At 34.6% G+C, this 16,420-nt stretch overlaps 1 protein-coding gene across 3 annotated transcripts in view; it reads left to right on the top strand.

Moving 5' to 3' along the window:
- csmd3a (CUB and Sushi multiple domains 3a) overlaps nucleotides 1–16,420 on the top strand; it is a 227,044-nt gene that overhangs the window by 169,157 nt on the left and 41,467 nt on the right. For 2 of the 3 annotated variants that reach the window (XM_042773196.1, XM_042773195.1), the window contains exons 48-54: nucleotides 834–992; nucleotides 2,870–3,058; nucleotides 6,669–6,854; nucleotides 7,917–8,111; nucleotides 11,345–11,518; nucleotides 13,909–14,082; nucleotides 15,385–15,558. In XM_042773196.1, the coding sequence (XP_042629130.1) occupies nucleotides 834–992; nucleotides 2,870–3,058; nucleotides 6,669–6,854; nucleotides 7,917–8,111; nucleotides 11,345–11,518; nucleotides 13,909–14,082; nucleotides 15,385–15,558 (1,251 nt within the window). The remainder of the gene's footprint in view (nucleotides 1–833; nucleotides 993–2,869; nucleotides 3,059–6,668; nucleotides 6,855–7,916; nucleotides 8,112–11,344; nucleotides 11,519–13,908; nucleotides 14,083–15,384; nucleotides 15,559–16,420) is intronic. The other variant, XM_042773197.1, reaches the window with a different exon arrangement.

The raw sequence follows: 16,420 nt of genomic DNA, 5'->3' as shown, positions 1-16,420 counted from the left end.
ACTGTGTTTGTAAGAAACAAATCCATTAAGGCATTTTAACTTCAAACTGTTGCTCGGATAAAATACGAGTCTTCTGTCCGTAATATTGCTTTCTCCAGTGAAAAAAAGTCTTGCCATCTCAACTAAATTCACGAGAAAAATATGCACAAATCAAGCACAGTGCATAAACAGTTCCAAAAACAGTTCTAATCAAATATGTGGGTGTATTTTGATGTGAGTGGTCAACAGAGGATGGACTTTTTGACTGGTGGAAGTGTTATTATGGATTATGGACTGGTATTTTGGCCAGAAGCGAAAGTTTAAAGTTAAAATGCCCTTATGATGATTTTTTATTTTTTTTTAAACACAGCTTTTCACTTCACAAGATGTTAATTGAGGAACTGGAGTGGTATGGATTACATGTGAATTATTATGATGTTTTTATCAGCTGTTTGGATTCTCATTTTGACGGCACCCATTCACTGCAGATGATCCTCTGGTGAGCAAGTGTTGTAATGCTACATTTCTCTAAGTCTGTTCCAATGAAGAAACAAATTTCTTCTATATTTTTTTTGGTTTGTTGGTGGTTAGTTATTCTTCAGATTTTTTTTTTTTTTTTTGTGATGTTGTTTATTTTTTTTTGATGTTGTTTTGTTGATTCTGTCAGAATGTCAAAATCGAACCATCAGCGATGACATTATTGAATTCTGAACTGCATTCCGTCTCTTGAATAAGCAGTTTGCAAACTTCTTCAAACTGTCCTTGTACATAACTTAAGAGCATTTATTTGCAAATTTATTAACATTGGAAATGCAAAACTGTTTTAATTTGTTTTATTTTATTTTTTTTTGCAGGGCCCAATATTTACAGTCAGAGTCTGTCTGTGTTGAGCGGAGATCTCAGCGTGCCCTTCAACATCACCACAACGGGTCACCAGCTGTTTCTCCGCTGGTCATCTGATCATGGCACCAACAAAAAGGGCTTTCGTATCACTTACGTGGGTGAGTATCAAAGTATGTATCCCCGATTGTTAATTCCTTTCAGTTCTATGTGTGTCTCTCGTGGCCTTTTGTCTGTCATGCCCATGAATCCTTTGTCCAAGTCTATGTCCCATCTGTCCATATGTTTGTGTCCAAATGTTTGTGTAACTTTGGAGTCAGGAAATGTAATAGAAATTGCTTAAAAAAACTATATAGACCTATACTTCTCAAGAAAATTTAATTAAATCATTAAACAAATTTTACAGTGCATCTGAGAAATATATATTAGACCTCACATGTCAGGTCTGTTTAACACATCCTGCTTAGCAGCATGTAAGGAAAACAGCAAGCAGAGGTGTGCGTTGAACTCCCACACCAGCCAGTTTCCAGCCACGTCTTTTATGCAAATGATGAGCCAATGCATAAATAACATGATAGATGTGCATACAAATGCTCACTCGAGGTAGATAAATGTGCATATACTACATCTCATCAGATAGTTCACGTGTGTGGTGTACCATATACAAAAAATAACCACATTGCATTAGCACAAATCAGTATGTCCTTATACAATTATAAATTGCAAATTAAAAACTCCAGATCCAGGTTAAATTTAGTATATATGAGGAGAACTGCTTAAGTCACCTGGTTTCAGTCAAACTTGAGTTTAATAGAAAGTGCTGTTAATAACCTACAACATTACAACATATCAGTAAAAAAAAAAAAGTATTTCAGTTGCAATTTAAATTCTAAATTTCATACGTTAAATTTAATATACAATACATAGACGAGGAGGAGCACTGCTCAAATCATGGTTTCAGTCAGACCTGAATTGAGTAGAAAGTGCTGTTTTGTGCCTGTCGCTGCATGTTGGTTGTGCATGAAGCACAAATATGTGTTTTCAAACATTGGTAAGTAATTCACTCCATTATTTTACTTTATTGCAAAAGATGTAATGAAATGACGCTTACGTGCTGCAGACAAAAGATGTGTGAAAGAAGTCATATGCTGCTTTCAGATCCTCATGGGAAACATTCAGAAGTTGTAATTATGATGTAAATGAATAAAATACAGTAGATGCACTGTGCAATTTCATATTCTTTTTTACTGACAGATGTTTTTTAGTGCTAAAGCAACAAAAGGAAAAGCAAAGGATGCACATTTGTGCACTTGGTATTTATCCATTCTTATGACAACACAGCGAATGATAGGAAATGTATTTTTGTTGCACATCCCTTTCAGCTCATAATCTGTATAAAATACCTTGATTCTTTCATTTACACACCATTAATGTGAAAAAAATCTGGGCTCAAAGTCTCCCACTGGTGGTAATTAACTTGTAAATATGATAAGTGCAACAAGATTATAGGCACAATTAGAGTGGAACTATTTAGTAATGCTTTATTGATAATATAATTTATTATATAATCTGATACACACACACACACACACACACACACACACACACACACACACACACACACACACACACATATATATATATATATATATATATATATATATATGATCACACACATACACTGATAATTCTTAACTTGTAAATATGATCATTGCAGCAAAGGCTTGAAGGCACAAATAGATTGGATATATTAAGTAACACTTTATTGTCAATATAATTCATTTTTTATATAATATGTAATTAAATTATATTAAATAATACTTGTATATTATATAATGTCAAAGTATTATTGTTGTTAATTTATAACATTAACATGCATTCAATTATGTACTGTTAACAGATAATGTACATTGAATTAGTTTAAAATGTCATGATTATGCAATAATGGTTTTAATGGTTATTGTAGAGTGTTGCCAATTATTTATCTGTGATGATGATGTGTTGAGTCAATATTGTGTGAGTGCTTAATGATCCGCTCTATCATCTGTAGCGATGTACTGCAGCACCCCAGACTCTCCGCAGCACGGTTTTGTGGTCAGCCAGACAGGCGGCCACGTCAACAGCGTCGTCCGCTGGGCCTGTGACCGTGGCTACAGGCTCATCGGGAAAAATATGGCCGTCTGCAGGAGAACTGAGTTCGGTTATCTGGCCTGGGACTCTTCCGTGCCGGCATGTCAAGGTGTTGTCTTTATTATTATTTTCTTGAGTTTACAAAAATTGCATTTCCTTGAGTTGACCGTGAAGGCTAATGTAACTGACAGTCACTTGTGCTCAAGCATCGTTTGATTTAACATTCACTATCAAATCTCACAGCTCTGTATTGTGCTTTTTAACATTTTTGTGTTTCATCGAGTACATTCATTATGCATATATGTGTTTGTGTGTATATATATATATATATATATATATATATATATATATAATATATATATATATATATATATATATATATATATATATATATATATATATATATATATATAAATAACAAATATAGGAACAACAGAATTGCTGTCAGGGGAAAAGCCCAAAGGGGCATGTTCAATTACCTTCACTCAAATCAAAAATAAATCACCACTCGAAAATAACAATAATAAAAAAAGAGAGAGCAAAACAAAATAATAAAGGGTGAATGGGTTACTGAGAAAGGATTTAAATTTTGAGCAGATTTTAATACTATGAAAAACTTAATCAGACGGAATAAGATAGCAGGACCTCATTGTGTTATAATTCTGGAAAGAGTCCAGGAGGAGAATCTGCTGAAGGAAGAAAATAAATTGACGTATTTGAAGGCCCTTTTTTAAGGTTTTGAATTTGTAGTTTCTGAGACAATGGGCTGGTGCTTGCTGGATAAGAGATGTGATCATTATACAATATAAAAGTCAATATCAATATAATAAGTATAAATTAAAAAAGGCACCCAAAAATGAAACAACAAACATGAGTAAATAACATAAATATCTATTCTAGGTGAATTATTTCTCCAAGTTTTGTATGTTTAGGTAGTTGAAGACACCAGTATATTTGTTTCTGTTGACATTCATTAGCTAGTATCAAGAAAACAACTGCATTACTAGAATATTTGATACGGTTCTTTCCAGATGTGGCATTTTGTGTTGATTTGAAATGTGATTGAATTGTTGCAAAGACGGACTGTGTCGGATGCCAGCATCACTGATCAATCGTCCCTTTGTTTCCGGCTAATTAATACAGCTGAATGAGGTTGACTTTCTGCTTAGCTTTTATTGGAATTATTACGAGTGCTGTTGCTTTGTTGAATTTATTTGATACGAATTTTAGCTCTTAGTAATTGGACAACCTATTATGTTTCATCGCTGTATTGATTTTGCTTTGAACAAACCCCAGCACCTTTTCCATTTCTTTAATTACACATTTTTGCCATGCTGGCTAATTACAGCCCGTTTGCTCACACATGACCATGTTTAGACCTTGCATTCACTTGATGAGGTCAAATGCAGTGGAGTGTCATTCCTGCTACACTAACTTTTAAAATGAATGTGTTGGTGTTCCAATTTAAGAAAGAATTTATAAAAACACATAACAGGCATTTCATTAGTTAGCTTTATTAATTATAACTTGATTATTTAAATAATTTCAAGAAGAATGCAAATAAAGAGATAACGTGAGGGACTGTGAGGGTTTACATGAAGATGTCTTGAAGTAAATTTGGATATTTATCTTTTGAAATGTTGGTAATAAACTGTTTTCTGTGATTTCATCAAACAGGATGGATGTTTTAGAGTGACATAAACCCACTAATATCACTGCAAAACTTCACTGAGCTCAACAAATCCTCTGCTAATATTTACAGATGTTTTTCCCTCCAAAATGATGCCACTTCCTGTCATTAAAAAAACTGGATTTTGCTAATTTAAGGGATTTTATGACAGACCGGCAGACTGGATTTTGCTAATTTAAGGGATTTTATGACAGACCGGCAGACCTTGTTTTGCACATCCTGGTCTCTGTAGAGAAAGTGTTAATTCAAAGTTCACTCAGCGGTAACTGAATCGATGGCAATGACCTCACCTGCCCTCATCTGCTGGAAACTAGCCACATAGGTGTGTGTGCATCAATGCTTTGGTCCAATTACTTTTGTGACTGGCTCTTGTGGATAGGTTAACGAGGAAGCTGATATTAACGAACTGCCACTGAAAGGGAAGTATCTGTATTGGAGTTTCTTGGATGGACATTTCTTAGCCCTTGTGCTGCGCTGAAAATCCTTCACCTAATTTGGTGTTCCAGGTCAAAAATGATCTGCCTTTTAAAAAATGCTGGTAAATTTAGAAGGTAGCACTTTACAATAAGGTTCCATTAGTTAATGTATTAACTAACATGAACAAACAATGAACAATACATTTATTAGAGTATTTATTAATCTTAGTTAATTTTAGTTAATGAAAATACAGTTTTTCACTGTTAGTTCATGTTAATTTACAGTGCATTAACTAATATTAACAAGCACATTTTTAATTTTTATAATGCATTAGTAAATGTTAGAATTAACATTAACTAAGATTAATAAATGCTGTACTGTTCATTCTTAGTTCATGTTAACTAAAGTAGTTAACTAATGTTAACTAATGAACCTTATTGTAAAGTGTTACCATTTCATTCTATTCTTTATTATTACCAAATCATGGATTTAATCTTTTTATCAACTTTTTTTGGAACCGATTGTCATGGGCCTCATTGTTTTTTGTGTTTGTTTTGTTTTCATTCACTCAAAAACTCATTATTTGTGGATAATTTTGGCAGTGTTCACTCAAAAACTGAGGTGCATAGTCAGATCAGTTCAAAAATAAATACAAAACCTGTGCTAATTGAAAGAATACAAGTTGATAATATGATTGAATACAGTATTTGGTAATAATATAGCATAATCAGAGATTTATAAGCTGTTTTTAATAGGCAACTCAACACAAGTGTATCAAGGTGGAATAAGAAATCCCAAAAAAGTACAAAAGAAAGTCATTCCATGTGTAAACAAAGTCACTATGTTTTAGTCCAATGCAATAACATTAATTTTGCACTGGACATTTTTAGGGGGAAGAAAAATCTCTCCTGGTCAAAATGACTGGACCACATCATGAGGGTTAATTATATTCTAAATTCTACATAATAGATATTTTTTATTCTTGCTTTTCTAATGTGTGTGTGAATATATATATATATAGTAACTTGGTGTGGACAGATTTGAAGAAGGATTGGACAAAGTTTGGGAAATAATTCTTAATGTATTCACTGCCTTTCAGAGATTTGTTCTTCAAATTTCTAGTAAATTGTATTATATAATTATTGGGGAAAATAACAGGTTATTATACATTCACATTATTTGCATTTGCAGCTTCACCGTCTTTTTGTCTTTAAATCCAGTTTTTGGATTTTGTTCATCCGCAAGGCATGTAATGCAAGGCACGTATTTCCACCCTTAAGGTAGCGCTGAATATATAACTTGACAAAATGCATTTTCCAAATTTTTTTGATCGTGGGAAACAATAAGTTACACCCTCAAAAGTTTCTTGATTTCCATGCGCAAGTTTGAAAGAATGTGGCACAGTGTTTTGCAGATGTTCTGCTATCGGATGTGAACATAAAGAAAATCCAGTTTGTTTTCTGTGGAATCAGTTCTAAATAAGAATCAATTCCTATTTTCCAAATGCTCTGTATGCCATTCTTCATGGAAAACAAAAGGGAAGTGAGCTTATTTCATGTTCTATGTTGAGGGTTTTGATGCAAAGTCAAGCTCATCTCATTGTCTTTTCTAGCTGTGTCCTGTGGGCCCCCGGTGGCCCCTGTGAACGGAGGCATGCTGGCTGCTGATTATTCAGCAGGAACACGAGCCACCTACTTCTGCAACGATGGCTTTCGTCTGTCCTCTAAAGAGGTGACCAGCACCGTGTGTCAGGCTGACGGCACGTGGAGCAACCACAATAAAATCCCTCGCTGCACAGGTGAGACAGACGTCCTGGTCTCCAGTGATCAAAACATTTAAGGGTTTAAATGGTTATATTGATCATGTCTGGTAACAGTGAGTTATATTAAAGACCCTCATGAAATCAAAATAGGAGTTTTGTGGCTTGTAGTCATTGTCTGTTAGCTAATTTATATGCTAGTGCTTTGGGAAAGGCCTTATTAATACTAGTGGGAAGCAGTACCACTTAGGTAATCAAATCATGGTAAATAGTAAGTCAGTAAGATTTTTTATTTTTTTATTTGAAAGAATGAATGTTTTTATTCAGCAAGGATGCACTAAATAGATCAAAAGTTGAACGTAGAGATGTGTGTTACGAAATGTTTAACTCAAATAAATTCTGTTCTTTTGAACTCATCATCAAAGAATCCTGAAAAAAAAGTTAATACAAAAATATGGAGCAACTTTGTTTTTCAACAATGACAATAAAAAAAAAAAAATGTTTTTTAAAACCATATAAGACTTGCTGAAAATTCAACATCATCATCGCAGGAATAAATTACATTTTAAAATATATTGAAATAGAAAACATAGTTATTTTAAATTGTAAAAAATCATTTATAATATTACTGTTTTTACTGTATTTTTAATCAAATAAATGACTTTCTTTAATTAAAATATCTTGCCAACCCCAAACCAAGGGACAGTTTACCCAAAAATGAAAATTCTATCATTATTTCTTCACCTTTGAGTTGCGTCAAACCTGTATGAATTTCTTTTAGCTTGTTGGACACACACACACAAATATATATATATATATATATATATATATATATTTTGAAGAATATTCATAACAAAATGTCCATAGTAATGTTTACCATACTATGGAAGTCAACAGCTACCATCAACTGTTGGGTTCCAATATTCTTAAAAATATATTTCATATTCAGCAGAAGAAAGGAACAAATGGAGGTGATGATGACAGAATTTTCAAATTTTCAAAAAAAGCTCAGAAAGAGGGTGGAAAATGGTTGTGTAATTGTAAATTGCATTTGTGAAGTGCCATACAAACATTTTAACCAAGCTACTGATTTCCTCTCAGTTGTGGTCTGTCCCAGTATTGGCTCCTTCACCCTGGATCATGGCAAATGGAGGATCATCAATGGCTCTCGTTATGAATACGGCACTAAAGTAGCCTTTACTTGCAATGCCGGCTATTACCGGCTCGGCCCCGCCCACATTCACTGTACATCCAATGGGACGTGGAGCTGGAGGAATGAGCGACCTCGCTGCAAGAGTGAGTTATGCGCTTCATTTGTTACACAAACATTAATGCTGTATGTATCATGAGACACACAATTCCCAGGCCTTGTTAGACTGGCCAGTTTTTAAGGTCAGTCTAAGCCAGGGATCTCTAACCCTGCTTCTGGAGAGCTACCATCCTGCAGACTTCAGTTCCAACCCTGCTCTTACACAAGTCTGTAATTATCAGGTAGCCCTGAACACCTTGATTAGTTGCTTCAGGTGTGTTTGATTGGGGTTGGAGCTGAAATTTGCAGGAAGTTAGCTCTCCAAGAGCAGGGTTGGAGACCCCTGCTGTCAACACACTACAAGACTAATGATTTTGTCAATTGTGTCCTGAATTGTGAAAGATTGGCAGCATGTGCGGTGCTTTGCTACACCCATGGAATTTTGGGGCGTTTTCCACAATTTTCTGCAGAGATTTCTGGATTATTATTATTATTATTATTATTGTTGTTGTTGTTGTTGTTTAAGTTTTAGTTGAGAATGTTGACTGTTCAGTTAATTGCATGTATTTTGTTTACTGTTAGCTGTAACAGCTTGCCAGAAAATACTACTCGTTTACATGGTTTATGAGGCGAGAGGATTGTGCAACCAGAAAACATTTCCCATAATTCTCAATGAATGCATAAACATGATAAAATGCATATAGCATTAAGTTTCTGTCCACAGATTTTTATTTTGGATTTGAATCAAATATGCTGGATGCAAATGTAAATAATATGCCCCTTTTTTAACAAAATGCACATAGACTTGATCAGTTTTGCATGCAGAGTTAAATTGAAAGTAATTTATTACATTTAGTGGTTTCCCCAGTGGCTTTAGATTCCATTTCCATTATTATTTTTTGTCAGTTTTCCAGAATGTGATATTTTTGTTTTCTTAAACACTTAATCGTTGCTTTATCGCATTTTTATATGAATTAAATTCACAGTAATTAAATAGAAACAATTGTGCCCATAACATGCATCAGTGGTATCAGTTATTTATGTATTTATTTATTTATTTATTTTTGCACTTGCGCTAAAAAGCTGTATGGATTTGTCAGGAAGTGACAAATAGAGAAAGAAATACGAACTTGTCCCGTACCTCCATTGTATTCTGTAATTACAGTATGTCTTATGGAATCAAAAGTACTAATTTACTGAAATAAATGTGGCCCTGTATATTCTCCTCTAGACTGTTTAAAGGAATAGTTCACCTAAAAAAAAATGAACATTTGTTGAAAATTTACTTACTCTCAGGCCATCCAAAATGTAGATGAGTTTGTATATGTTTATCCAAACAGATTTGGAGAAATTCAGCATTCCATCACTTATTCACCAATGTATCCTCTGCAGTGAATGGGTGCCGTCAGAATGAGAGTCCAAACAGCTGATAAAAACATCACAATAATCCACAAGTAATCTACACCACTCCAGTCCATTACATTACTTGCTCACCTCTGTATCCTCTTCACTGGAGAAAGCGTTTTTATGGATTATAGACTAATTTTTTATCCATTTTATCCGTATATTTTATTAATTTGTAGACAAGCTATTCTGTTAACATGCAGTTAAAAAACACACAGCTGAATGAGTCGAGAATCCTGAGTAAAACCAGTTGTCTGTTACTATCGCAGTCCTCCGTCGGCAGGTGCCGTCCTCAGATGGTTGAGTTATCAGTGTTGTGTGTCTGCTGTAACTACAGATGTGATGAATGTGTTTATGGCTCCCATATGAGAACCACAATCTAAACATTGGAAGTGCTTTATGACTGATGGCGTCTGACAGGATCCTGCACCCTGGCGAGAAGACTGTGGCATCAATTTTAAAAAACAGCAACAATCAGAGTGAAGATGATGAGAAGTTGATAACAGATGAAATGATGATGCCGCTGTGGTTTTCCTGCATGAGTAGACGCTTCTGAACAGTGTATCACATATATATAATACATCCCTGATCTCCTCTCAGCTCAAATGTTCAGCTTCTGATATTTTTAGCTGGTTTTGGGTGGTTAAGAACAGTGTTTGGAAAGCTGCTTTGAAATTGATGCTTCCCAAGACACAAACTACTCTGTTTAAAACACCCAAATTGCACTTTTAAAGTAGTAGTAAGCTATTACTGGCTAGTTACATTGAAGCATTTTTAGGGGCAGCATATTTTTCAATTTCTATAAATTTTTGTAAAAATTTTTATAGTAAAAAGTGACCAAACATAGAAGATTACTTCTACTTTTAGTTAGTTAACTACTCGTTGAAATTCTTCTTGAGATAGTTTCCTAATTTTGGTCTGCATTTCTTCATCTTGTCTAAACATTCAAGCTACATTTTTGAAGGAATAGTTGTCTTTTACTAGTAGCTAGTTAGCTTAATAGTTAGCTTTTACTAAATCAGATTAAGGAGCAGAATCTTTTTTAATTTAACAATCAAATCTTCTGTTTCTGTAACATTTTTATCATAAAAACATTGTGAAATATAGAAGTTTATTCCACATTTAGTAAATTAGCTGTATTTGCTACTAAATTTCTCAAAAGCAGCTCTGAGTATTGAAGCTTTAAACCTGGTAAATGTTTTTATGACTCCCTTCAAAAGTCGGTTCCAATTGATCCATTCTGAAGTCAGTTCTTGAGATATTTTCCTCATTTTGTTGTACATTTCGTCGGTGGTGTAAATCAGTCATACATGTTATTTAAACAGTTAAGCTACACTTTTAAAGTAATAGTTAGCTTTTGCTAGCTAGTTAAGTTGAAGCATTTGAAGGGAAAGTATCTTTTTAAATGTAACAATCTGATTTCAGTTTCTGTAACTTTTTTATTGTAAAATATTCATGATAAAAACCAATGCTATCTCACGGCCAATTTGTACGTATTTTACAAGGTTGCTAATTCGTAGGAATTTGTACGACTTCACTCGTACGATTTCTGTGATGGGTAAGTTTAGGGCCAGGGTTAGGTGTGGTTCTTTGTACGAATTCATACGATTTGAAGGGTTAGTGAGCTTTCACTAGCTAGTTAAGTTCAAGCAGTTTAAGAGGCAATATCTTTTTCAATTAAACAATCAGATCATTTTTAAAACTGAGATTTATACATTCAGAAATATTTATTCTATTTTAGATATTTTCCTCATTTTGATCTGTATTTATTGTTTTGTTTTTTTGTTTTTATCGGGGGTGTAAATCACAATCATACATGTTGTCTTTAAGATGTGTGTCTTAACACATTTTTGTTCTCTATTGCCTTTTACTTCAGTCATTTCGTGTGGAGAGCTGCCCACTCCTCCTAATGGAAAGAAAATTGGAACGCAGACAACCTTCGGAGCAACAGCTATTTTTACCTGCAACTCAGGATACATTCTGGTGGGCTCGACTGTACGGGAATGTCTGGCATCGGGTCTCTGGAGCGGGATGGAGACGCACTGTCTCGGTAACACCAGAAACCTTCTCTCTTTCAAAACATCACCACACATTACCATCGGTGTAACCTTTTAATGGAGACGGGGGGCTGAAAGGCCATATGAAGAGTTCTGTGACATTTTGTCAGGATTTCCATAGCAACAGTGGTTTTAATTTTTTGCTTATGCTGTATGCAGCACCTGTATCATCACATGCAGATAAAAGCTGTAGTCTAAAGCCTAGTGAACTGCCTATGTTCTGTAGGTACAAAAAGCCTCATTATTATTCATTCTTTAATACAGTTTTTTGACCTTGAAGGAGAACGCAATCCCGTAATACACTGTGGTGTTTCTCAGTGGGAAAATATCCATCTAAGATGATGAAAAAGTTGTCGTTTAATATTTATAAGTATCTTTTATTCAAAAAATGTCATTAAATTTACATGCGTTTTATGCTTTTGGCACATGCTTGTATCCAAAGAGACTTACATTAAATTCAAGCTATACATCTTTTAAGCTCCTGTGTAAAACAGCAGCTGTGGTTGCCAGATATTCACCCTAAAAATGTGAAAATGTGCTACTGTAGGTATTGCAGAATGGCAGTTTGGTGCTTGTATATTTTTACAGCTTAATACATACATATGGTATTAAATACCATACATTTTGTTTTTTTTTCTTTAAAAATTAAAAGCAGATTTTACAGAGCTTTTCTTTTTTAACTAATTTCTCAGACAGCATCCTTGATGAACACAAGGTAGTGGACAGAAAGAGAGAAAATAACATAAATATAATTTATCATTAATTACAAGTGTAATTTATTCAATACCAAAATGTACTACAACTTATATTCAGAGTATATACATATTGTCAGTTCATGCATTCCCTAGGAATCAAATCCGTAACCTTGACATTGCTAATGCAGTGCTCTGCTGTTGCTACAGGAAATAGTTACATATAGTTACATTAGATGAAATATGTACTATTTTACTCTACAGTATGTGTGTGTATTTTTGTACTTCTTAGAGTTTTTCTCGGTTAACTCAACAACATGCTATTGTTGCTGCTGTTCAACAAATTCTACAAGTTGCTTCCAGTGTAGAATGTTCAGTCACCTATGATGTTCCATTTCGGTCAGGATGCAACCTTAAAGAGGCAGCTGTCTGTGTAGGAAGTATACTAGGAGGTCCTTGTGGAAGGTTTCTCTGTTGTGTTTGCACAGATTGCATGAGTATCTTTGTGTAAGAGAATCATTTCTGTGCAGCAGAAAATGAAGTGAGAGCATGAAATGATTTCTGCAGAAGTTCAGCAGACTCGGTGCTCTGTGAAGTGTGCCGGCCTCTGCTGAGTTCTGTCATCAATCACATCTGAGAGAAAAAAAAACCTGACAGCTCTCCGTTTGCCATCGTTCTTTGTCTCTCATCACATCATCTCTGAGTAAAACAGTGTTGTGCATAACTTTGTCCACCAAAAGAGTCTTCAAATCCGTTGTGTTGATTCTCGGATGCATCGATATTGCAGTATCTGTTGTGGGGATTGAACACTCATTGTCTGTGGGTGGATTATGAATATCTCTATTCACCACACAATGTGATTTCCTCAAGTAGGACATCATCCTGTATCCTGTAAATATCCTGTGAATATAAAGATTATGGTTGTGAATCAGATTCCACTTAACTCTTATTTTTTAAAATAGTTTTTATTGCATTTATTACCCTCAGCAAAAAAAAAAAAAAAAAAAAAAAAATTCAAGTAATGAATTAAGTTAATAGTCGGTGATTAAAAACTGAGAAACAAAGCAATAAAACAAATAAAAAGAATAGACCAAAGATAGAAACTAAGTAAACACAATGTTTGGGGTATTTCAGGTATCCAACAGCAGTGTTAAATTTGTCAATATTTATAAATAGAAAGAAAGAGACAAGCTAATATAAAATGCTTAGTAATAACGGTAATGTTTTGTAGACAGACAGACAGACAGACAGACAGACAGATAGACAGACAGACAGACAGACAGACAGACAGACAGACAGACAGATAGATAGATAGATAGATAGATAGATAGATAGATAGATAGATAGATAGATAGATAGATAGATAGATAGATAGATAGATAGATAGAAAAAAATGAAAAGGAGACTATTATGCTCACCAAGGCTGCATATGTTTGATTTAAAATGCAGAAAAAAGTGTAAAATTGTGAAATATTATTATAATTTAAAATAACTGTTCTGTATTTGAATGCATTGGAAAATCTAATTTATTCCCGTGATCAAAGCTGATTTTTCAGCATCATTACTCCAGACTTCAGTGTCACATGATCCTTCAGAAATCATTCTAATATGCTGATTTGCTGCTCAAATAACTTTTCAAATTCTCATTATATTTGTATATATTATATATGTTCTCAATGTTTTTCCCCCAGCTGGCCACTGCGGTTCTCCGGAAAGGATTGTGAACGGTCAAGTGATCGGTGAAAACTTTGGCTACAGGGACACGGTAGTTTACCAGTGCAATCCAGGTTTCCGGCTCATTGGCTCCTCTGTGCGCATCTGCCAACAGGATCACAACTGGTCCGGGCAGCTCCCATCCTGCGTGTGTGAGTTCTCTCCACAGTACATGAGTAATATGCGTCGGAGGAAGTTTGGTTTGCATCCAAGAGGATTAGTTTGACATGTAATGCAGGCAAACCCCCTATTCAGCCCATGACAGGCATCAAGCACAAATCCTGATGTTACCAATGAAACATTTGATGAAGGAAAACACCAACACCTCCTGATTTTGTGTGGGCGATTTGGATGTTTGCCTTGTTTTATTTGTGATTGCCGGAATGCAAAGCTGCTTAGATAAATGTTTTCATACAAGTTGCATTTTAATTTTTCTTGTCAAGCATTGGAGATTCGTATTCTACAAATTGATGGAAATATGCCAGTAGACAAAAGTAAGGGCACAATTGACAGTATTATCATCATAAAAACCTTTTGATCTACAAAATGTTTGAAATTAGAACACAAATATACAGAGTGATTTTCATATGAATTTCTTACAAAGCTACAATTTTCAAATGTTATTGATATTCCAGAGCATGTGGTACTCTGATTTGCAAACAAATGAATTGTATGAGTCGATTCTTTGTAGTGAATCAAAGACATACCAGAAAGTCCAATATGGTCCAATTCACAATTAAACGACTCTTTTGAGTGGTTCTTTTAAGTGAATCAAAGACGTAAAGCACATCAGTATAGTCCAATTCACGATCAAATGACGTTTTTGAACGGTTCTTTTTAGTAAAATCAAAGACTTACAGCACTTCAGTATAGTCCAGTTCATAAACAAACGACTCTTATGAGTGGTTCTTTTTAGTGAATCAAAAGTGTGCAGGATAAACATTGCAGCCCAGTTTACAAACAAATGATTCTTATCAGCCAGCTCTTCTGAATGAATCAATTTAAAGGACACACAAACCCACTGTATGACTGGTTTACACCAGTATGACGAATATTTGACAGAATAAGCTAACTGAATCATTTTATTGACTCATTTACTGCTTAAGTACTTCAGCTTTGTGAAAGTAAATCAATATGACTAATTGTTCATATGATGGCTGGATTTAAAGATAAACATTTGCATTTTTATAGAAGTATGTTTAACATAAATGCATTAAAATACACTAAAAATTAGTTATTGGAGTATGTGTTACAAGAAAATACTAATTCAGTTTTTCTAGTTAGAAAAATTCAGTGTGATACTTGCCATTTCCTTTCAGTTGTTTGTGAAATTTACTATTACCTTTACTATTGCTGAGTGAAAACTGTAGTAATTCAGTGTAGTAATATTACAGAGTAAGTTGGTGTATTCAAATTTTTGACTGGTAACAGTAATTTCCTCCTTTGTGTTGCAGCCGTTAGCTGCGGTCATCCAGGCAGCCCTATCTACGGCCGCACTGTTGGCGACGGCTTCAACCTGAACGATGTGGTGAACTTCTTCTGTAATAATGGCTACATTCTGGAAGGCCCGTCTCAAGCGCAGTGCCAGGCGGACCGCCAATGGAGCCAGCAGCCACCCACATGCCGAGGTTTGGACCAAATGAGTTCTTTTCTCATTAGAGTGAAATGTAAGCACTGTGGCGCTGATGGAAATGACTTTCAGGCTGCCGCAGTTAAAAAAGGAATGACCAATTTCAGCTCGGAGAGCCCTCTGGCCCTCTTTTCAGCCAACAGTATCTCATTCAGTCATGGTCAGAATAGCAACAGATTAGCCCTGCAAATCAGAAGATGAGATGTATGTTTTGAATCTAATCTCTGCTTTGTTAGCGGTGTGATTATGAGTGTCTCAGAGGATCGTCTGTAGTGCTTGATTCTGACAACAGACCGGATGAAGTGATCAACAGTGATGTTGGCTTGATTACATGACTGGAATTTGGTTTTGTCCAATAATTATAAAGAAATAAGTGGTTTTATCTCACCATATGGTTGAAGAAACTTAGTGTAATGGTGTATTTTTTACTTTTTACTTAAAAAAAAAAAAATAATTATGCAGCTTCAGTGATATACAGTAGTACTTGACTAACAGTGTCCACTTTCTTTTTTAAAATCTTTTTAAATGTAAATTTGTATTTAATTTTATTGTATTTAAGTTTATTCATGAAATGTTTATGCTTCATGTTGAAAATTCTCCACAAACACTTAAAAAATGACATACAGTGTAATGTTTTCAAAGGTTTAAATAGGTTTCAGAAAAATAATGAAAGCTTTCAGTCTCACAAAGTGTTTTTCAAGGTTCCTGCCAATTGCTAAAACCTCTTCAAACGTGAAAAATCCTCCAGGTTATCATTCATAGAGATCTATTCTGATATATATGTGTCCCTGGAGCACAAAACCTGTCTTAAGTCGCTGGGGTATATTTGTAGCAATAGGTAAAAATACATTGTAGGGGTC

This window comes from Cyprinus carpio, chromosome A16 (assembly GCF_018340385.1).
Source record: "Cyprinus carpio isolate SPL01 chromosome A16, ASM1834038v1, whole genome shotgun sequence".
Taxonomy (NCBI): domain Eukaryota; kingdom Metazoa; phylum Chordata; class Actinopteri; order Cypriniformes; family Cyprinidae; genus Cyprinus; species Cyprinus carpio.
Note: the sequence above shows the minus strand (reverse complement) of the source record. Positions and strands in the feature narration are given on the sequence as shown.